The 22293-nt window shown below is 37.7% G+C and overlaps 1 protein-coding gene across 5 annotated transcripts in view; it reads right to left on the minus strand.

Annotated features, from left to right (window-relative positions):
* Positions 1-698: 698 nt before the first annotated feature.
* The window catches only part of PSIP1 (PC4 and SFRS1 interacting protein 1), a 35301-nt gene continuing 13706 nt past the window's right edge, over positions 699-22293 (minus strand). For 2 of the 5 annotated variants that reach the window (XM_027634424.1, XM_027634423.1), the window contains exons 6-17: positions 22032-22139; positions 21140-21202; positions 19895-19994; positions 18194-18269; positions 17095-17317; positions 16379-16497; positions 13929-13984; positions 12718-12788; positions 7783-7884; positions 6881-7100; positions 3968-4079; positions 699-1494 (exon numbers count right to left, since the gene is read on the minus strand). In XM_027634424.1, coding sequence (XP_027490225.1) covers positions 1434-1494; positions 3968-4079; positions 6881-7100; positions 7783-7884; positions 12718-12788; positions 13929-13984; positions 16379-16497; positions 17095-17317; positions 18194-18269; positions 19895-19994; positions 21140-21202; positions 22032-22139 — 1311 coding nt within the window. In that variant the 3' untranslated portion in view covers positions 699-1433. Of the gene's footprint in view, positions 1495-3967; positions 4080-6880; positions 7101-7782; positions 7885-12717; positions 12789-13928; positions 13985-15500; positions 15660-15715; positions 15839-16378; positions 16498-17094; positions 17318-18193; positions 18270-19894; positions 19995-21139; positions 21203-22031; positions 22140-22293 lie in introns of those variants that run through there. The other 3 variants (XR_003526196.1, XM_027634425.1, XM_027634426.1) reach the window with 3 other exon arrangements.

Below are 22293 nucleotides of genomic sequence, written 5' to 3' on the forward strand. Positions count from 1 at the left end.
GGGCCTTGAGGGGAAACTGTATGAGGAGTGGCTGAGGTCTCTTGGTGTGCTCAGCCTGGAGAAGAGAAGACTGAGGGGAGACCTCACTGCAGTCACAACTTCCTTGTGAGGGGAAGAGGAGGGGCAGACACTGATATCTTCTCTGTGGTAACTGGTGACAGGGCTGAGGGAATGGCCTGAAGTTTTGTCAGGAGAGGTTTAAGTTGGATATTAGAAAAAGGTTTCTTCACCCAGAGGGTGCTTGGAACAAGTTCCCCAGGGAAGTGGTCACAGCACCAAGCGTGACAGAGTTCATGAAGCATTTGGGTGATACTCTAAGGCACATGCTGTGACTTGGGGTGACCCATGCAGGGCCAGGAGCTGGACTTTGATGATCCTTGTGGGTCCCTTCCAACTGAAGATATTCTGTGATTCTCTGAAGAGTCTTAGGACTATTAAACTCTTAATTTTTAACCTGGATGCCTGCTATCAAATACCACACGCAAGTTGTTCCTAGTTCTGATACCAGGCAAAGTGTGTGTTTCAGAAACAGCTTCCAGAGAAACTTGTACCTGTTGTGTTCCCTTTCATGCCTTCAGGAACTTTTCTTAAAATAATTTACCGGTGTTTCTGTTAAAATTCAAGTTAGGTGTCCCCAAGTTAATGCCAAAGCAATAAAATCAAAATAGTACTAAAATCAGACTCTCATTGCTCCTATGAATGGTTTTGTCTATACAACTCTCTCTTTATTAAATTCTTTAATTCCGTAAATCGTTCAAGACACCGTTTTCCAACCATTGTGCATCAAGAGGTTCTGTGAGAACACCACACCTCTTTCCAGTACATTTACTATACCAAAAGCATACCATACAGCCACATTACAGTAAATTGGCACAATGCATTTTGCAAAAACAGAACTAGACTTATTTAAAAAAAAAAACCAGTTAGGTATACTCATACATTAACATTGTAACAGCTACAAAAACGCTGCTTTCAACTCCTACAAAACAGTGAAAAGACATCCCCAGCAAGAGTTGAAAACCTACGGACAAACAGAGGTCAGTATCATAGGAAGAGAGAAGGTTTTATACAAATGAAGCAATTGGAAAATTAGAAGTATTTACACTTTTCCCTGCTATCAGCTAGACAAACATACAATAGTAAGTTAAAAAATATACTACAACTCTAAGTCTTGTAACTTGTAAGCATTTGCCTTCTAACTGGGATTTCTGACTTTTGAAATGTGTTACCTGTTAATACTGGATAAAACTACTGGCAAAAGTGTTTACATACTTTAAAACCAAGACTAAAGGGGCTTTTATTCCACAAAATTTAACTTTAAAATACTATGCTTATAAAATTATTTAGAATTTCATCAGTCTATAGATTTCAAATGCAAAACTTAACAATCCTCTTTAATTTGTAATTCAAAAAAAAAAAATGCTCCTGTGATGTCATTTGTTTTCAAAGGCAGAATCATCTGCTGTCTTTTCAAGCTCTCTCTCTTCACATGTCCTAGAAACAAAATAATGCAACATCATTGACCATAAAAAATGCAGCAAGCAAGACTTACTCCATGTGATTGTACAGTCTAGAGCAAGCAATGCTGATGCACATTTATCACAGTAGATGAAGTTTGGACAAGGAGGCTGGTAGTGATACCAGCGGTAGTATCATACCGAAAACCCTAGGCCCTCATATCTGAAGCTAAGATGGTAGTGATGGGCATCACTATTGATGTATGTGATGGGCTGTGAATAGCAGTCATTCAAAACTCGATTTGTATTCCATTCAAGCAGTTCTCCTCAGTCTGCTGTCAAAGGTATGTCAGTTTAGGTGGAAAAGTGCTCTGGCTTAACACACCTTACCACATGTCCCTGCATAGCCAGAAATAATCAATCCACTGTCTCCCAAACACAGGTAACTTCAGGCAGCAATATATATTTTTAACAAACAAGAACTGAAAGATATTCTTAAGTGCCAATCAGTTCAGAAATATTACACAACTTTAGTCTTCTGAAATTTTTGAAGTACCTCTTCAGAAAGGTACAGACATATCTCCCTTCTATCAGGAGAAAAGTTCAGAACTGAATAGATAGCCCTGTGATTGAAGAGGTTTACAAACTATATGCTTAGAGTCAGCAGTGGGAACCACACAGGTGTTTTTAACATTGCTAATACTTATTTTGCTTACTTGTGTCTCACTTCTAAACAACTGAATACTGTAAATAAAAATGTATGAAAAACACTGAAAGGAAGTTTGTATGATGGAGAGTCTGGAGCGTGCTTGAATTCAGAGCAGGTATGTGGATGTATTTCTCAATATGCAAGTATTTGCATGAGGTGTTATAAAATCTGGTTTACAGCTGTTAGCCAACAGTAAGTTCAAAGAGACTGTGCTGAAGTAGACAAAGTTTTTTTTGTAAAGTGGGTTTCTTTCTGCGTTTATGAAAGACTGACTGTGTCAAAAGTACAGAATTCAAAGTTACAGCAAACATCACATACACTTAACGATATAAATGTTTATTAGCAGAACATGATACCCTCACTAGCTCATGCATGGAAAATATATTTGCAAGTTCTATAGACACAATCACAATTACTGAAGTATTAAAGGTAGAAATTGTCTTGCCTCAAAGTTACTTTTTTGAAACACTATATGCAACAGCCTTTTCCAGGCATGTTGTGTAACTGTCCGGAGTACTGGCCTTACATTTCTTTTGACCAATGTCCACTGAGGTGTCAAACATGCACCCAAATATTCTTAATTCTTTTAATCACAAATACAAAGGGCAATCTGACTGAGATTGTCTTCCTGCCACTCAAAAATCCAAGTGTTGTCAGGTTCTAGAAGAAGAATGAGGAAAGAAGCAGGCCATGAAAATATTCTACCCTGGACAAGCAAGTTTAGTAGTTGTTTGTTTTTTTAAATACTTGGCCAAGTATATTCTACTAGAGGAATAGAACTGAACTACTGAACTGCCTTGATGTTAATGCCAAGCAGTTTGAGTGTTGCACCTTGTTAGTACCACACTGTGTGATTTGGCCAAATCACTTATTTAAGCAGCAGTTTACAATGTCTAACCTGCATGAGGAACCTACACTTGCGACTCCACTATGTTCCTGTAGCATGCTGCTTGCTCAGACCAAATGAATATTTGGCATCATTGGTCAAAAACTCCCAAACTTCTGAAAGCTGTGTAATCAGAAGTCAGTACTTCTGAGGACAGCTCATATCAAATACCAAATTAATTTTCATCTTAAGGCGTTTTTTTGTTTTGTTGTGTTTAAGTTTACCTGCATGAAGCCACATTCTGTTGTGTATTTCTCCATATGCTGTAAGAGATTCCCTGCCTGTTCTGTTTACAAAACAGCATTTTTTAGTAAGACCAAGGTTTAAATACTTAACCTCCTGACAAATTCAAGTACTCTTAGGACTTCTGCCTGGAAATGGTAAGTGCATCAATAAGCATTCAAAGTTCTGGAATTTCTCTGGTCTATGTTCTAGCTTGCAGTTTATCTGCATTTGAGCAATTCTATAGCTACACTGTAGAATACTAATTAAAGCAGCTTGGCTATTGATGAGAATACATGAATTCACAAAAAAATTGATAAATCCCATTAGTTTCTACAAGATTGGGTTCAGGCTTCCTTTGCTTCCAACTTAATAGCATTGAGTAGTCTAAAATAAAGGAAAAAGCTTTTACTTTGCCCTGTTCCACCACATGCTGATTTTCTCCTACAACAGGACATCCTGCAATTTTGTTAAGTCTCCACTACAGCAGTCAGTGAGATAACTTTTAAAATGTAAATTCAAAACTTAAACAGATGATTTACTTGCTATTATCATTCTCTGAAGTTGAGACAAAATTCAGTGAAGAAAACAGTATGCCAACATGGTTAAGTCACCTCAATCTACTGCTGTTCTATTTTACATCATTAAGCTAGACCAGAACAGAACCTTAGCTCAGCAAGGTTATTAACTCACTTTTTCTTACTGCCAACTTCATGCCTATCTTTCTTTTCCTCAGCGCTTTCTCCATTGTGTTGTAACTGGTTGGTGTCCTGGGCTTCAGACCCTCCATTCAGAACCTTTGAACCTTTAAAATGAAAGTGCAGGAAAGCAGTACTGCAGACAGCAAAACTGTACTCAAAAGTCCCAGATAATTTCTTTATCAAATCAAGCATTATAAGTGTTTTCCCCTCACCTTGATACACACACACCTGAAACAATACAAAAGACAGCAACTGATATGGTTTCAACTCCTGAAAATTCCATGCAAAGTGCCTCATCCTACAATTCTAGTAATGGGAATTGAACAGCGTATATCTTTCATGCAATTTCAAGTTCTTCTTGTGCTTGCTATGCTACAGATATAGGACTAATGCTTGTTTGTATTCTGACCAGTCAAAGAATATACTTCAGCAGTGAATTCTGTTTACTATTCTAACTTGGTCAGACCACTTATGGGGATTCTTGATACTTTTAACTGTAAAAGTTAATAGTCCACCACATATCATTTACTCTCAACTCTAACAAATGAATGTGTGTAATCAAAATACGAGAGTGCATATAAAAAGTAAAAGTGGCTAGTTATAGCATGCAATTTTCAAGCAGGAAAACAAAATACGGAGTAGAAGCTGTATTTAGTGAAGTCCAAGCAGGAATACCTAACTTAATTTTGGTCATGACTACATGCTTTGCTCTGACATTACAAGCCAGTGAATTTTGAGTGAACTGCTGAGGAACAAATGACTAAGTCAGAACTGAATCCTATACTTGAAAGTTCTAGGTTTATAAAAAAAAAAAACCTCTATTAAACTACTGTACTACAGCAAGAAAAAAATTCACGATGTTTCTCATCTGAATTCTTACAAGCTAAGACATGCTAAAAAACAGACAAGATCATTTAAAGATGACATTCTAGTAGTGTATCTGTTTACACTTGCTCAGAATCAATTCTCAACTTGAATGCCATGGGAGGCATTTAATAAAACAGTAAATGCTATAATCTCTTATTACTAAAAGGAATCTGATGCTGTACATCAAGTACAATCAATTACATTATTGTGTTTTGTAAAGACAGTCATAGTTCAGCAGTTCAGTTTGGGCAGAAGAGTGCACATAAGGATCAGAATTTCTCTTTATAGTAAATAAATCCCCCTACGCTGACAGAAGTTCTTTCCATTCTCTGTGACTGGGTAACAATATGGTATTTTACTGTCTTGCTGAAGTTGTGTTAACCTTATCTGGAGTGGCTTCACTAGCCAGACAATGTGCAGGAAGTCTTTCAGTTTAGCCCTTTGTTAACGTATTCGTTGTGCTGATCATTGGTTTGGGGAAAGATCTGTATGGAACATCTACTACATCACACATTCTCTCACCATTAAATGTTTGGATTTTATCATCATCCTTGCTTCCATAGCAAATACAAATAAAGTAGCATATCAACTACAGTTTTTCTGAATCCTTGGCATCCTTTATCATCTCAATTACAGTAATTTGTTTATTCCAGATCCAGGTGTGTAATTTTCAAATGATTACCTAAAACAGTTTTGCTCCCACAGTTCAAGTTCAAAGTAAATATAATTTCTGTGAGGTGCTTGTGGAGATTAAAGATCTAAATAATTTAAACAGATGGGTTGAATTCCTACATTTTCAAGGATTTAAATACATTTGAACATATTTAAAAAGGTAGTATCTATTTTACTACTGATGTATTACTGAGCATGCTTACTATGGAAAGCTTTCAATATTATGCTGTACTTGTACATTATTGATTTATCTGCGATAGTACTGTTAAGAGCATAGACATTTATTCTGACATAATAGTAGTTCTGTTAGACTGAACTACTGAAGTTGCATCACAGGAGTAGTACAGAAGCACTTAAAAGTTGCTGCTACACAAGGTAGAGCGTGCATGATACAGGAAGAGGCTAATGAAGGGAATGAAGCAGCTGCAAGTTCCATTGACAGGTGGAAGTCTAGGTGTGGGAGGAATGGAAGGTTTTGGCTAGGGTAGAGTTAGTTTTCTTCACAGTGTCTAGTATGGGTTGTGTTTTGGATTTGTGTTGGGTTGGTAATAGGGTAACAAGGTTCATAATGCAGAGATGTTTTTGTCATTGCTGAGCAGGGCTTACACCGAGCCAAGGAATTTTCTGCTTTTCATAATGCCAATGCTGGTAAGGAGCCTCGGGGTGCATGGGTGGCTGGGAGGGTGACCCAAACTGACCACAGGGATATTCTGTACCATATGACATCATGCTCAGTATATAAACTGAGGGGAAGCAGGGGGAAGAGGAGGGATGTTTGGAGCGATGGTATTTCTCTTCCCAAGTCACTGTTATGCGTGATGGGGCCCCGCTCTCCTGGGGATGGCTGAGCACCTGCATGCCCATGGGATGGATGAATTCCTTGTTTTGCTTTTGCTTTTCCTATTAAATTGTCTTTATCTCAACCTGTGAGTTTTCTATCACTTACCCTTCTGATTCTCTCCCCAATCCCACTGGTGGGTAACTGAGCAAGTGGCTGCATGGGGGCTTGGTTTCTGGCTGGGGTTAAACTGCAACAATGGTAGTATGTAATTCTACCTGATGTCTAATTGTTTTTTTTTATCCTGTAATGGAATCAAGTTAGAAAATTTAAAGAAGTAAAAAATGCTAAACTCAATTTTTACAAAAGCCTTTTCCTTCAGGTAATAAGAAATAATATGGCCATGGAAAACATTACACTCTTGAATTTGGAAGTTAGTTATAGCAGTTTTATCCTTGACTATTTCAGATATGTAAAGGTTTTCATAGATGGGCAGAACTCCTATCTCATGGATGTTTTGAAGCTGTCTCAGAAATTAATAGAGACTAAGTCTTTTATATGACAAAAAACTAAAACCACATGACTTACCTGTTTGGTCCTTTTCCTTTTCCATCTTTTTGTTTGCTCCTTTCTTCCACTGTTCTTTGGTTTTGTTAGCTTCTTCATGCTGCTTCTGCTCAGCAAGTGATTTATTTAGTACTTGGGAAAGAACAGAATCTCCTTCCCCAACAAGAAACATGGTCTTGAACTTGTTATATAGCATTGTAGATTTCTCCATGATAACTTGGCTAACTTTGAATTTCCGTATCTGAAATCAAAGTAATAAAACAATGAGCTCCACCTAGGTATTTAAATGCCTATGTAATTTCATTATGTGCTAGATGAAATTCTTCATTTAACCTGAAATGACAGATTTTCCCATTCTCTGACGTGTCATAGAAACTAAGAACTGCCAGGTGGGGAGGGACCTTGAGGGATCTCCTTGTTCAACCCTTCATGGAAAAGAGAACCTGGATCAGATTAATCAAACCCCCTGTCCAACTGCATCTTGAAAACTTCCAGCGATGGGGACTCCTCCACATCCCTGGGGAGGCTGTTCCAGTGAACAATTGCTCTCACTGTAAAAAAATTTATTTTTTAATATCAAGGTAAAACCTTTCCCAGTGCAACTTGTACCCATTACACCTCATCTTCCTCATATGTCTCCTTATGAAGAGAGAGCTTTGACACTCTCTTTGCAGCTGCCTTTTAAGGTGCTGGAATACTATGATGAGGTCCTCCCTTCAGGAAGGAAAGAACTAAACCCTTCAGTCTTTCCTTAAAAGGGAGGTTCTCCAGCCCTTTGATCATCTTGATGGCCTTCCTTTAGGTCCTCTCCAGCCTGTCTGCATCATTCTTGAACTGTAGACATAGTATCCCAGTAATAAAAGAAAGCTGATATCAATTTAAAAAAACATATAGGTTACTTTAATTAACATTGCAAATCTCACCTTCTTAAGAGTTAGAATCATCTCCGTATGTTTCTGAGCTTGTTGCATTGTGACTTGAAGGGATGCAAGCTCATCAAGAGCCTCAATACACCTGTTCACATCCTATATATAAACAAGAAATTAGTTTGAAGACTTAACTGACATGTTAGTAATCTTTAGTAGCCATATTAAATTAATTTCCATGCTCACTGACACCTTCCTATAACATCCTTAATTTGACTATGTACTTAATTGTAGGATACTTTATGTAGTCAAACTTGCAAACAAAAATTTAACACCAGTTGCCTCTGAGCTACTTCCATGAAAGGCAGATGGTATCTGAGTAACTTGTAACATTTAAAAAGAATTTTATCCTTTCAAAATACAAACTCAAGTTTTATGCTAGTTTCATAATTCTAGTACTTCTATGCTTGCAGCTGTTCTGTCTAGTCAGTCTTTACCATGCACAATTTTTCACAAGTGATTTGCCACTGGGAAGGTAGTAAAGCATATTAAGTGGACTGTAGTTAATATAGAGAACTGTGTCTTTGTAGATTTTTCAGTTAAAAGTTTGATGAATGACACAGGACGTACAGAAGGAATTATGTGAACTTCTGATGCATTTTTAAGAACTAGTGTACTAAAGTCTTCTTTCTATAATACTTAGTTCTCATTTTCCTTATCTTCTGCTAGTCTTGTTTATTTTAATTACTACTTAGAACTCAAAAGAGTCATTGCTGGTACAAGCCACAATAATCTTCTGTATCTTGTATAAAGTTGTAGCTCCTGTTCTCAAAGGAAATCAGTATTAAAAAAATTTACTATTTGGCTCATGACAGAATGATTTAGGCCAAATCATGAAAAAATTTTGAAGTAAAAGCTTTCTGAATTTTATTTAAGGTGAACTATTTTTTGAGACAAAGTATTGGCATAGATTTAATAAAATAATTTAAGAACAGGCAACACTGGAAACGAATGTTTCATACTAACACTGTGGTGTTAGCCTTGGCTGGCAGCCAGATGTCCACAACAGCCACTGCAAACAGGATGAGAAAGCTCATGGTCAAGATAAAGACAGGGATATTGCTTACCAGTTACTGTAATGGGCAAAACAGACTCTACTTAGGAAAATTAATTTATCACCAACTAAAATAGATGTGGGTTGTGAGAAACCAAGACAAACAGTAAATCAATACTTTTCTTTCCCTCCCTCTCCCATGCTCAACCTCACTCCAGACTCCCCTCCCCAGCCCAAGCAGTGCACAGTTGCAGAGGGTCAGTACATCACAGATCCTCTCTGCAACTCCTTCCCTCACACAGTCTCCTCTGCTTCAGGTTGGGCTCTCCCCATGATCTGCAGTACTTCAGACCAATCTCCAGCATGAGTTCTCAACAGGTGACAGTGTGGTCTCTTCCACAGGCTGCAAGAAGAATATCTATTCCAACAACACAGAGCACTTCCTCCCTTATTTTTTACCTTGGTGCTTCCTCTGCTGTTTCTCACTTCTTCCTCCCCACCTCCTCTTCTCTGCCCAGTGTGTTTTGCTCTCTGTTCAAGAAAATTTTCATTGATGCATCTCCATCCTGGCTGAAGGGCTCAGCCACGCCCTGCAGGGTTCATCCACTGGAGCAGGCTGGAGCTATCCAGCACAAGACAGCCCCCTGCCCTCACTACCAGAACCTTGCTTCCAAAACCCAAAACAACTCCGTATTCCCAAGTTGTAGCAGCTTGCTGTTCCTCATGCTGCCATACTTCACTCACACTCATCACTTTCTTATCTTCACATTTTCTCCACACTGAACACTCCCAGCTCTCTTTGCCTCCCCTTCTATGACACATGCTCCAAGCCCTTAATCCATCTTTGTGACCCTTAGGTGGGTGCCCTACAGTAGGTCCATATCTCTGTTGTTCCTGGGAGCCCAAAACAGGATCCAGGCACCCACCACCTCCTCCCATGTTCTGGCAACTCTAATGCAGCCTAGCATGCTGGCTGCCACTTTAGCCACAGAAGCAGATTGGTGGCTCATGCTAAGCTTGGTGTCTACTAACACCTCAGGTCATTCTCCCACAAACTGCTTTCCAGCCACTCAGTGCCTGGCCTGTGCTGGTGCATGGGGTTGTTGTCCAGAGGTGCAGAACTGGAAATTAAGTTCATGAAGTTCCTGAAGGCCCATTTTTCCAGTCCAAGTCTCTCTGGATGGCAGCACTCCCATCCAATCCCTAATTTCAGTTCCATATAATTTTCAAATTTGCTATAGGTGTGGTCTGTCCCATCATCCCAGTCATTAATGAGATATTTTAATAGTACTGACTACTGGTGATTGGTCTGTAGCTGGACTCTCTGCTACAAATCAGTCTTCTGTGCCCTGCTGTTCAGCCAGTTTTCAGTCCACCTTCCTATCCACTTATCTTAGTCCACACTTCACGAGTCTGTCTTTGAGGCTGTTATGACTGTGCCAAAAGCCTTTTTAAACTTGACATAAACCATGTCCACTGCTCTCCTTCGTTCACCAAGCCAATCATCCCATAGAAGGATATCAGTTTGGTTAAGCATGATTTCATATTCATTAACCCATGTTGACAACTCCCAGAGACCTTACTGTACTTTATGTTATTGGAAACAGTTTCCAGGAGGATTTGTTCCATCACCTTTCAGGGGATCAGCATGGGACTGACTGGCCTGCAGTTTCCTAGACCCTCCTTCTGCAAGGTGAGGGTGACATTTGCTTTCTTCAGTCCTCAGGAACCTCCCACTCATCACCATGATTTTTCAAAAATAAAATGGTGTAGATGTACAATGACACTATTAAGCTCTCTCTGCACTCTTCAGTTTATTCTGCATCAGGTCTCACTTTGTTTTTTGATCTTTGTTCTCTGAGCATCAAGGCTTTCCCATTCTTGATCTTTCCACTGGTCTCAGGGACCTAGGATTCCTGAATGGAATTGTACTAGCAAACTGAGGTGAAGACACTGATTACCTTAGCCTTCTTTTTTACTAGGATCCCAACCCCATTCAGCAGCAGGCTCACATTTTCCTAGTCTTCCTTTTACTGGTGAGGTACTTGAAGCTTTGTTGTCCCCCATTTCTCTCCCGAGATTTAACTCGAGGTGGGTTTTCATTTTCCTAAGCACATCCCTCCATGCTTGGACAGTGCTTGTATATTCCTCCCTGTTCACTTATCACTGCTTCCACTTCCTGTATGCTTCCTTTTTTGTGTCCTTACTATAGTCAGGAGCTCTTTGTTCATCTGTGCAGCCTTCCTGTCACATTTGGTTATTCCTTCCACTTGTGAAGATGAATCAACTTTGAGAAGGAGGTAATTTCTAAAACTGAGCCAGATCTCCTGTTCCCATCTTCTCTCCCTTACAGTCTCTCAAGAGATTCTTCCAAGCAGATCTTTGTAGAGGTCAAAGTTTGCTCTCCGGAGTCCAGGGATGCGATCCTTTTTGCCCTGCTCCCTTCTACCAGTATCCTGAACTCCACCATTGCAGTCACTGCAGCCAAGGTTGCCCCTGACTTGCAAATGCCTGACAGCTCTTTGCTGACTAGAAAAATCAGGTCCAGCCAGGTGTCTTGCCTTGTTACCTTTTTCATCATCTATGTTAGGAAATTACCACACTCCAGAAGCTTCCTGCATTGGTGTGTAAGTCTCATGCCCCTTCAGCAGATACCAGGATGTTTCAAGCCTCCAATTAGAACCAGAGGTGACTCCCAGTTGTTTAAAGATGACTTCATTCTCTACTTCTCCCTGATTAGGTGATCTGCGGTTTGCACCCTCAGGATATTACTCATATTGGTCTGCCTAATCTTGACCCATAAGCTCTCAGTTGGCTTATTAACTGCCCCAGTGCAGAGCTACACAAGTTTCCACTGATGTTTTACAGAGTTCTTTCATCTTGTCTTCCCAGCACCCATCTTTCCTGAAGAACTTCTCACTGAATCTCTGATATCAGTGAAACCGCAGCCCTGCAACTGCAGATATCCAGTTCCCCTGGGTTTTTCCCCCTGCTCTATGCATTAGTGTAAAGCCACCCCTAAGAGAAAAACAGTTGTGCTGACATTCCAGAAAAGCTGAAAGCTTTCCTCATAATGCTGTGCTGCCAGCACTTCCTCATTTCTGTGCTCATGTGGTCATGCCAATTCAGTCCTGTTTGGCAGAAGAATACTGTTGGTTACAAAGTCAGTTCTGTTTACATTACTCTGCTGACATCTGTTTATATCTGACTGCCATCCTGCTCCACACCACTTCCTCCTCTGCTACCATTCCTAGTTTGATGGTGTTCAACCAGGCTGGCCAGGTTGCCTCTTGGCAGCACTACTTTTGGGTGGATCCTGCTACCTCCTAGCACACTTATTCATTCCTTCACAAGTTCTTTTCTCAAGAAAGGGACCACCACCTGGGTCCCTATACGTTGACCATCACTCTCAGAGTCATGCAGTCATGCTTCATAATTTCCAAGCATCCCCTGACTACACCATTGGTAGCCAACACAAAACCAGCAGTAGCAAATAAATAGTCTTAGGATCAGAAAGCTTTAAACATCTGCCAGTAATATTCCAAATCTGAAACTCCAACAAGCAACAGATTTCACTCACTTGATAGTGAGTGGAGTCAGTAGACTGGTACCCCCAAGCCCTTGCATCAGGAAGTCTGCTACTACTACACTCAATGTCTCTCTGATGTTTCCACACAGCTAAGCATGCTGATCTGGCACCAGATGTTTCATTTTACATCATTCCATCTGAATGTTTAAAGTAAATAATTTATTATCAAGTATTTTCAAATAAAACGAATTTAATTTGCTGACACTCATCTTTCACTGCCCACAGTAACCACATTTAAACAGCAGTTATCTTTCAAATTTAAAGAATTCCTCTCATTTTCAGAATATTATTTAAAAACAAGCACATAACCATTTCACATATAAATCAGTTTTTAAAAAAATATACTTACCAGATTATCAATTTTCAGGGAATTCTTTATTTCTGCATGTATCCTTTGAAGCCTAGAATCCATTGATGTTTCTGAAGATTAAAATAGTATGTATGAATATTTGACAATAATATCAGATTTGTTTTTGCAGAAACGATTCTACAAATATAAACTTCACACAGAAAGCAGAAGAATATGGGCAGGCATCCTACATGCAGGTGCACAATAAATACACCGTAGGGCTTACTATCAGAAATAAAGTACACAGTTTTTTTAAAACTGAACATTATTAGCAACCCACTTAGTTTTCTCCTTAGGACTTAAAACTGAAAAGAATTTTCTATTCCAATATACAGCTTTCACACTCTAATTGTGGGCTAGCTTAACAAGAAGTTTTAATAAATACTAAGAGTTACAAAGCTGGAAGACTTAAGACAGGACACCTGGATATCAATGATTTGTTTTCAGTAAACTGGTCATGATTCAAGTCCAAATCCACCCATAAATGTTCCCAGTACACATGCTTCAGTAGGTGCAAAAGATGAACAAACGTGGCCTACTCTAATTCACATGCTGAATGCCTGTTTGGATTTGATACGTATTCTGAACAATACTTCACGCAAACAGAGTATCCTTCAAGGCCAATCCATCTTGGATGAGTTTTTGTTTTCCCCCTGCTGTGACACTATGGTGGCTGGAGTCTATGACACTGGATTTGTACTATACTACAAATTACAGCCAGTGGTTTGGATTGCCCTCAAAGATGGGAGTATTGAAAAAGGAGTTACTTATCCCTGTGAAGGTCAGTCTGTGAGTATGGGTCAGTAGAGAAGACCACAGTAACCTGAATCTAAGCCTCCAGCTTAGTAAGAGGTAGTATCTAAATACTTTCAAGAGGTCTCTCAGAGTACAGTGTTATGAGAAGACAGAAAGGAAAAAATGATGGGAATAACTGAAGTGATTCAGTTCAAAGAGTAAAAGCTTTTGTTTCTTGCTCACGAACAGAAGAGACCAAGGCTCAAAAACTCAAATGACAGTAGTCAGAATAGCCAAGCCCTGTTCTAATGCACTTCAGAAAGAAAGAACACAGGCAAGAAATGCACTGTTTCACTGACCTGAATGGATCAGACATCCCAGCCCACACAACCACCCTCAGCAGTAAATTATCTTATGCAGGAAAAATTCTGCCCAAAATATAACCAAGAAGTATTGTTTAGCTTCTTTAAACTAACCTCTCTTCTTCTCAATCTTCTTAACTTCTGCTTTCTTGCCTTCTTCTTTACTCTGCCTATGAAAAATGTTAAAAAGTGTTTTTCCAATGTTGTACATCCTGCTTTTCATACTTTTTTTCCTAATTTTTGGATGAGATGCAATATTTTGAAGCATTACCTCAGTAAAATATTGACATGCAAGAACACAAAGAGACAAACCGGGGTTTTCAAAGGCTGAAATAAAGTAACCAAATTAATTAGCTAAGATACTGCTGCTAAATCCTCCTACTCACAGCTGCTTTTCCCTAGAAGCAGCAAATTACAGGATTTTAAAAACAAGTCACATTTCCAAACCGTATTTTTTGGGGGGTTGCATGTATAAATTGGTAAAATGGCATTGTACAGAACTAACTTTTGGAGAAGGAAAATATTTTTATGAGGATAACAAAAAGAGCAAAACCATTTGACATTTCCATGGGGAATGGAAAGATCAATTAATCATAATCAGTTCCTATATAACTGATTTTCTCAAATAATTAAATGTAACAGTAAACATATCTTACACGTGACCATAAATATATCAGTAATAATTTAAATATTGCTGAGAAAAGTAGTAATAAGGAAAAAAGATTTACTGCAAATGCATTGAAATCTCCTGGATCTTTCTCCAATTGTATCACTGAAAATAATGCTGGGGATCATGAAAAGCAAAACAAAATTTGTCTCCATCTCAGTTACAGTATGAACACAGGCAGAAATCTTTCAAACACACTTTTAAACTCCTTACTCAGAGAAGATCATGAACTCCTGTTTAGCAATTCCTCAGTCTTGTCTTACTGAGGGGTTTAAAGGTCTCATTTTAGAATTTGCATCTTTCAGCATGTCATAACTAAATGTCCTGTGACTAATTTACTTCCTGTCACAGTAATATGTAGGCCTGTATGTCTTATCCTCCATGTTTCTTTCATAATCTATCCAGTTATAGAATCAACACTTTCAAAGTACATAAAACTAGTTTGCTTCAACTGGCAGCACAATCTTAACAGCAGAGACAAACTGTATGGTGTAAAGCACTTTAATTAAATAAATACTAACGAAGTAGCTACAAAGACCAGAAAATAGATACCATGCTGACAAGCTAAGTAATCAAAACACATATCAGTCTATATTATTTTTAGTCAATATTGAGTTTTGTGATATTAGTCATCAGTTATAATTAAATTCATTATGCCTTCAGAATCTACTTCTCATTTATCTTACTGAAACAAAAATCTATCTACACTCCAATGCATAAAATATGACACCCATTTAAAAGCAGAAATTTGATTATTAGAACTAAATCAATATATGACTTGATTTAGTTCGATTGCAGAAATCAATCAGCATGTGTCAGAGTTAAATACTGATATATTAAGAGCTGCTAAGCTTCTAAGGACAATTTAATATCTCTAAAGTTGGAAACGTTTAAGTTTGCTACAGGCAAGTAGAATAACTATGTTAGGTTTCCAGAGGAGTGACAGGAAGAGGAGAAAAAAAAGGGGCTGGAGGATTAAAAAAAAAAAAAAAAAGACCCACACAAAACTAGATTCTTGTTAATGAACGTGAAATGAAAAAAGGTAGGATTTTGTTGTTACAGGTAAAGGGGACCATTATTCTCTTCCTTTTTCTCCAAATTTTTACCTTGTTCTCCCTTTCTTCTGCCCTCCCACCAACTGTGGGGATGGGAACATCATGCCCTTGTGGTGGCAGCTTCTTCATTCATTTGCAGAAAAGCTCTTGAAAATGAGTCAGATTTCTTCCTATTGTTCCCCTCCTCCTTCCCCCCCAGTTTCTGGCAGGATCTTCTCTCCATTCTTATGCTTGATTCATTTGTGCTAAATTATTTTCCAAATGCAGACTGCTCTTGGTATCACTCAACTGGCTTTGCAGTGCTAGAGTAGAATAAGGCTTAATTTTTTAACTTCTTCTGTCTGACAGCGTGTGCTCCAGTTGCCAGACAGAGAAGGAAATGTTATCCAGATAACCCTAAGCATTCCATATCTGATCAAAAATCCATGACCATGGATTAAGAGGTCCTACCAGTTGTCAATCTAATGTATCTAAAAATTGTAAGAAAAATACACGGCTGTCCGGAACAGTTTTTCACACTGACCCCTTTGTACATGGTTATTCTTAGGTTAGTTCTAAAAAGAACCCACCAGTTGTCCTCTGCTAGGGATTCCAAGTCACTGAAAGATTGACATCACTTAATTTGTATATTCAATTCTTCCCATCCTCCCACAAAAGAATATATGGTTTAGAGGAACTTTTTACTCTCCCCTTAAAAAGAAAAAATAGAAAAACAAAAAGGCAAGGGGAGAAAAACAGAACACAGTGCAAACAAGTTCAGAAGTTTTTCAAATATTGTCCCCTCCCATTAGGTTTAAAGTATTCCGACAACTTGTGGGCATCACATGTTAAAATACACTCACGATTCAGATTCTGTCTGTTCCTCCTGTTTACGTTTTCTTTCTGTTACTTCTCTCTCATGTTGGCCTCTTACAATGCCCCTTCTGTGAGCTGCCTGAAAGCTTCTTCCACCTTTTTTCTTCTGTTATTTGGGATTTAATGGTTGGAAAGAGAAAAGCAAGATTATTAAATTATTGTTTCCATAAACAGATAAACCTACCTACACTAAGTATCTTTCTCTGCTCCATGGAGCAACCTGACAAAAGGTGGCTTTCTCTGAAATTAAATGTAATTTCATTAGTCTTTTCTTCCTTTTTTCTTTTCATTGGAAGGCAATGCTAAGGACTAGAAAAATGAAGACATTACAAATTGTTGGCTAGGGACAGCTTTGTACCTTTCAAAAATGTGATTTCAAGCCAAATGTTCTCCAGATGCACCCAAGGAAAACAACATCTGTGTTTCAAGGAACATAGATGAAAAAAAAAAAAAGCCTTCTGACAAAATAAAGGCTACATATAAAGTCTTAAAGCATCTAAGAAAAGATGCTTTTCTTAGAAAATACTACAAGTTCCTCCAAGAATTATTTGAGGAAATTAAGTTTTGAAACTTCTGTTCTATACATCTGTAAGCCAAGTCACAGGACTACAAACTTCACTAAGATCTAGCTTTAACTTGAAGAAAGATCTTCAGTGATACTACTTTCCTTTATAATAAGTTTGTCAGGAAAGCAAAAGTATACCTTGTCCCCTTCTTGTTCTTCTTCATCTTCAGAATCAGAAGCTGATGTAGAACCCACTTTCGTAACATTTTTCCTTTTTGGTTCAGCCTCTTTCTTTCCTTCCTTTTTATCAAATTCCTTCTTTGATTTCTCCTCTTCTTTCTGACTCTCCTCATCCTTTTTCCCTTGCTTTTTGGGCTTTTCTTCTGGTCCTTTTTTCTTTGCCTTCTCCTCCTCATTAACACTAAAACATGAAAGGTATTTAGGCACCATGTCCACTACCTACAGCGACTTTAAAAATGACATTTTAACTCAGTAAGCTCATTTTTTTAATCACAGAATATTAAAAATTATGAAATTAATTCACTTTTGGTTAATTTAATGCTTTTGAAAAAATACTTTGTCTTCTTCTAAAATTAAAGCCCAGTAACTGTGGGGAAAAAACCCATACAAATAAGTAATAGTATGGAGGCTCCAATGAAGCTAACTTTAATATAAGTGCATAGATTCAAACCTAAGAAGTTCGTGCTCAGCAGGTTCTCCACATACATATGGGTCTGCAGGACCAAGAGTGCATATACTGTAAACTAGGTTTATAAAGTACCCCTATTTAAGGTGTACATATACCAAAACTGTGCATTTGCTAATTTATAGAAAAGTAAACCAATGCCCAACTTTTCCTCGAGTTTGCAGAAGCACTAAGGACTTGACATAAGAACTGAAGACAGCAAAACCAAAATTTAGGTAACTAATAGGGTTGGAATTCCATCAGAAGAGGCTTCTGAAACAAAAAATGCAAGAAAAAGAAATCGCTATTTCACTTTTGTGTGATCTTGTATTTTCTCTAAGTAAATATCTTTCCTCTTTGCTCAGCAGGAATTTTGCGCAGAATTTAAAAGTTAGGAAATTCAAGATTTTCTGTCGCTTGTTCCAGAAATGTAGTACCTTGAGTTACTCTGTATTATAACTACATCAACAGAAACAGTAACTCATACTGAGCACTAATGGGGTAAAAACTGTCAGGAACTCACAGCTAACTATGAAGTCTTAACATAAGGAACAACACTGTTTACAATGAAGAATCTTTAATTTTAGAATTAAGGAAAAAAACGTAACTCACAGGTCACTCTCTGAAAGACATGACGGTTTCACCAACTTGGGTCTCCCTCTTGGTTTTGGAACTTTTACTTCAGAAGCTAGTAGTTATACAGAAATAACAGGTTAGTCCACTGCCACCACCTACTCCTTGTCTATGTGGAAAGATTCTTACTCAACAGACATAAGCTACCCTTAAATCGAATAAGTTAAAGTGTTGGTAGTTTTTTAGCTGACTGGTAAATTAAAAACTTTGGTGTTTTTCAGCCACAGGCTCCAACTACCAATTCTTGTGCTTTTTACAAACCACGCAGTTAGATTTGTTTCACACATTGCATAACTAATACAAACAAGTCTTAAATTAGACAGCGAGAAAGTCTGAAATTAGAGAATGAATGCACTTAGTGCCCACATTAATACAGTTTGTTATCCATATTTTTAGATGTATCATGGGACTTCTATCACTCTTCATGGTAACAACCCACTGTCAGGAAGTTCTACCACCACACTATAGTGCAGATCAAACCCCTGCATTTCCTCAGACTCAGCACATTCTCAGGAGTAAGACAAACAGCATGTCTGTCTTCTTGGCATCTATATACTTCAAATGCTTTTCCAGTACCACAGTGAACATGTGGTCAGGAAACCTAACACTCACTATTTAAAGTCTTGTTGGTCTTAGCACGGAGCACTGCTTAACAAGAGATGAGGGCATCATATCAACACCAGAAAAGGCTTTATAGTACACTTTCCAAAAAGGTATTTTATACTGGAGGCAAAAGCATCTCTTATAAATCCTTTCCTGCTCTTACAGATAGCAGTTAGTAAAAAACAGCAAAAAAATGGTAAAGATAAAACCACAAATATTAAAGATGTACATTTGGTACATGTAATGAAATGACAGAGGGGCATGAATTAATATTTAAAATTTCCTAACAACTCCCAAGGCAAAAGTAAATAAGTCTATTTAACTGTGGTTGCACTGTTTTTACATTGTCAGCAGATACAGATGACTAAATTATTTGTTTCCCTGGCTAGATGCTCATACAACGTACTTAACTGCTGCAAGAACTGTTTTCTTTTGTATTAGTTAATGATCAAGATAATCTGCAAGCTTACCATAAAACTTACAATAGGTCATTGCTACTTGGAAAGAAACAGGTACTATAGTGTCACCAAATGATTCCAATTATACATTTTAAAAAATTCAGTTGTATTGTTTTTTAATTTGTCTATCAACCTACAGACTGTCATAAACATCTTTTTAAACAAGTCTCTCCAGCTCTTAGCGTTTTTTTCTTGTCCTCAGAGCTCCACCTACAGGTTTGTTGTTCTCCCAGTTCTCTTGCGTTTTATGGATATTCTAACACAATCAAAGTAGTTTGTAGACCTTTAATGCATATAAACCTTTATGGAGCAAAAATGCAGAGAGAGCTCTTATCACATATTTATACTTTAGCAGTATTTTATGAAGAAGGCTTTTCTAAAGGTAATAATTGTATCCAAAACCAGTCTTTAATTTCAAAGACTGAGCATTAATGCTAACAATTTAAATCCATTTATGTCCTAAATTCATCAGTTTGAGATGAGGTTCTCATTACAATCTATTAGCCCACCTTTAGCATAAAATACTCTGTAGTACTTTAGGGGAAGGAGACAACTCCCTGACTAATTCTACACAGATATTTCTGTGGTGAAAAAAATTAGATAATTCTTCTGAAATTACCTGCTGGTCTTCCTCTTTTGGGGCTTACTTTTGGAGACACTGGCATAGGAGCTGCTGCTGCTCCCACTGCTGCTTCCTCAGCTTCAGCTCGTTTTTCAGACTAATTTAAAGAATGAATTTCACAAGTGAAAAAAATACATGACCTCAGTATCTCAATTACTTTCTCAAACAACAGTTTTAAACTTCTAGAAATAAATTATTATGCTATTGGTTGTACACATGAAAAAGTTTCCAAATTCAGTAACAGATTATATTTAAGTATTACTAATTTGACCCTCTCCATACCATCACTACCTGATAAGAAATGTTTCATATAAATTCAACCAGCCCATTCATCTTCAGAACAAACTTATCTTGGTACAATAAAGCAAGGAGATTACTTGTAAGTATTTTTAGATCACCATAACAGCACACCAAAACCCAGTTTTAAGCAGGCAAGTTCATGTTTCCACCTCCCAAATACTCTTACAGTATCCCATCATCACCCAAGCTGCATCAAAGTATCAAGGCAACAGGTGGAGCTATTCAGAAAAATACCTGCTTCCAGCTCTGCGGACCAATGTTATTCACCATGAAAAATTGTATGTTGGCCTGCAGCAATGGGACATAATGACCTGTATCTACACAGCCATTTCAGGGGGGTTGGGTTGGAAAGATGGATAGAACTTAAAAGATCTCGATGAAAAGATACGTATTTCCCTGCAGAAACACTCCCTATCCATACATACAGATGAAAAGAATTGAGAAAAATCTCAACTGGAAAAAACAGTCAAGAATTTAGCATCTTGTACGCAGGACAACGAAGAGTATAGGTACAGCATACAATTTACCTGTGACAAACATACTAGTCACAGATTTTCCCAAATTGAAGACATCACAAAATTACAAATTTGTGAAAAAAGAGGAGTATTTCAGATATTGGTTCAGTGTGATAAAGATGTTAAAACATACACTGTTTTATTAGCAGTCTAGCAACAGTTTATACCTTATTTTTTTTCTTACTTGTAATAGGTTTTTTGGGAAAGATGGGAACTCCATATTCCACATCAAGTTCAAACAGAATTAAGACTTGTAAAACACACTCTGGGAAAACTTTCATTTCCACAAATCTTTCTGACATTTGAAAAAGGGGAGAAGGGTGTCAAGCACTTCAACTTACGCATAATCTGTCACTAAAGAAAATAACATCCAGTATTATCACAGCTGAAAAATTCCAGTAAGGGAACTAATTAAGTGCATTGTTACCTTTCTTTTTCTTCCTCTTCTAGCAACTTTAGGAATAGAAGCATCATTTGTTTTCACCACATCCTGTGAAGATTAAAAACAGTGCAAAGAGTCTTAACAAAACAAAGATATATATTTAAATTATTCTAAGTATTTTTCACAACTGAAGCCTCTAGCACATAGTTTAAACAAGAATCCTGTAATGCATATGAAAACACTTCCTGCTTTTAAATTATTAAAATCATGATTATGGCTTTAAACTGAATAAGGGTAGGTTTGGATTAGATATTAAGTAGAAATTCTTTACTGTAAGGGTGGTGACGCACTGGAACAGGTTGCCCAAAGAAGCTATGGATGCACCATCCCTGGAAGTGCTCAAGGCCAGGTTGGATAGGGCTTTGAACAACCTGTTCTAGTGGAAGATGTCCCTGCCCATGGCAGTGCAATCAGAACCAGATATCTTTAAGGTCCCTTCCAAATCAAACCATTCTATGATTATCTGGTACTCAGGACTTTTTCCTGAAAGATAAAAAAATAAACTAAGTACTAAATAATATTCTGTTCTAAATAAAGGTATGTAGTGATGTTTCAGTCTGTCTGAAGTCTTTATTTAGTCCTGAAAAAAAGTACATTTGCAATACAGAGTAAGTGATAAAACCCACGGTGTTCCACCAGTTTTAATTCAACTCATAGAAAAGTCAGACTAAGTTTCCCCTCTGAAGAAAACTACAGTTCCTGGGAGTTTCAATGAGAGGTCTAAACATGAGTGAACACACAGAAAGTTTTATATAATTAAACAACTCCTGAGACTGTCACAGTAGTAATAAATATAGTGTCTGAATACTCAGTAATAGATTTACACCAACCAACATATTAAGATCTTTACTGGTACACAGAAAAAGCTCTAACATACTTCTTTAATGTTTTTGTCTGAAGGTGGGTCATCTTCCTTTGAAGTATCCATCTCCTTTTCTTCTGTTTCAGCTTCTGTAGGTAAGTTGTTATCCCCTTTAGGGGATAACTGCAAAGGGAGTCAACACAGGGTAAAAAAAATGCATTAGGAGGTATTTTACAGCGAAAAGAGAACATGCTAATTACTATCAGGCTGTTCTTCACTTTAAATAGTTTAAGAAGGTAGTGAATCTACAGATTTAAGTACCCACTCAAAGCTTAAC

The sequence above is a fragment of the Corapipo altera genome, unplaced genomic scaffold (genome assembly GCF_003945725.1).
Source record: "Corapipo altera isolate COAL_440 unplaced genomic scaffold, ASM394572v1 61411, whole genome shotgun sequence".
Classification (NCBI taxonomy): Eukaryota; Metazoa; Chordata; class Aves; order Passeriformes; family Pipridae; genus Corapipo; species Corapipo altera.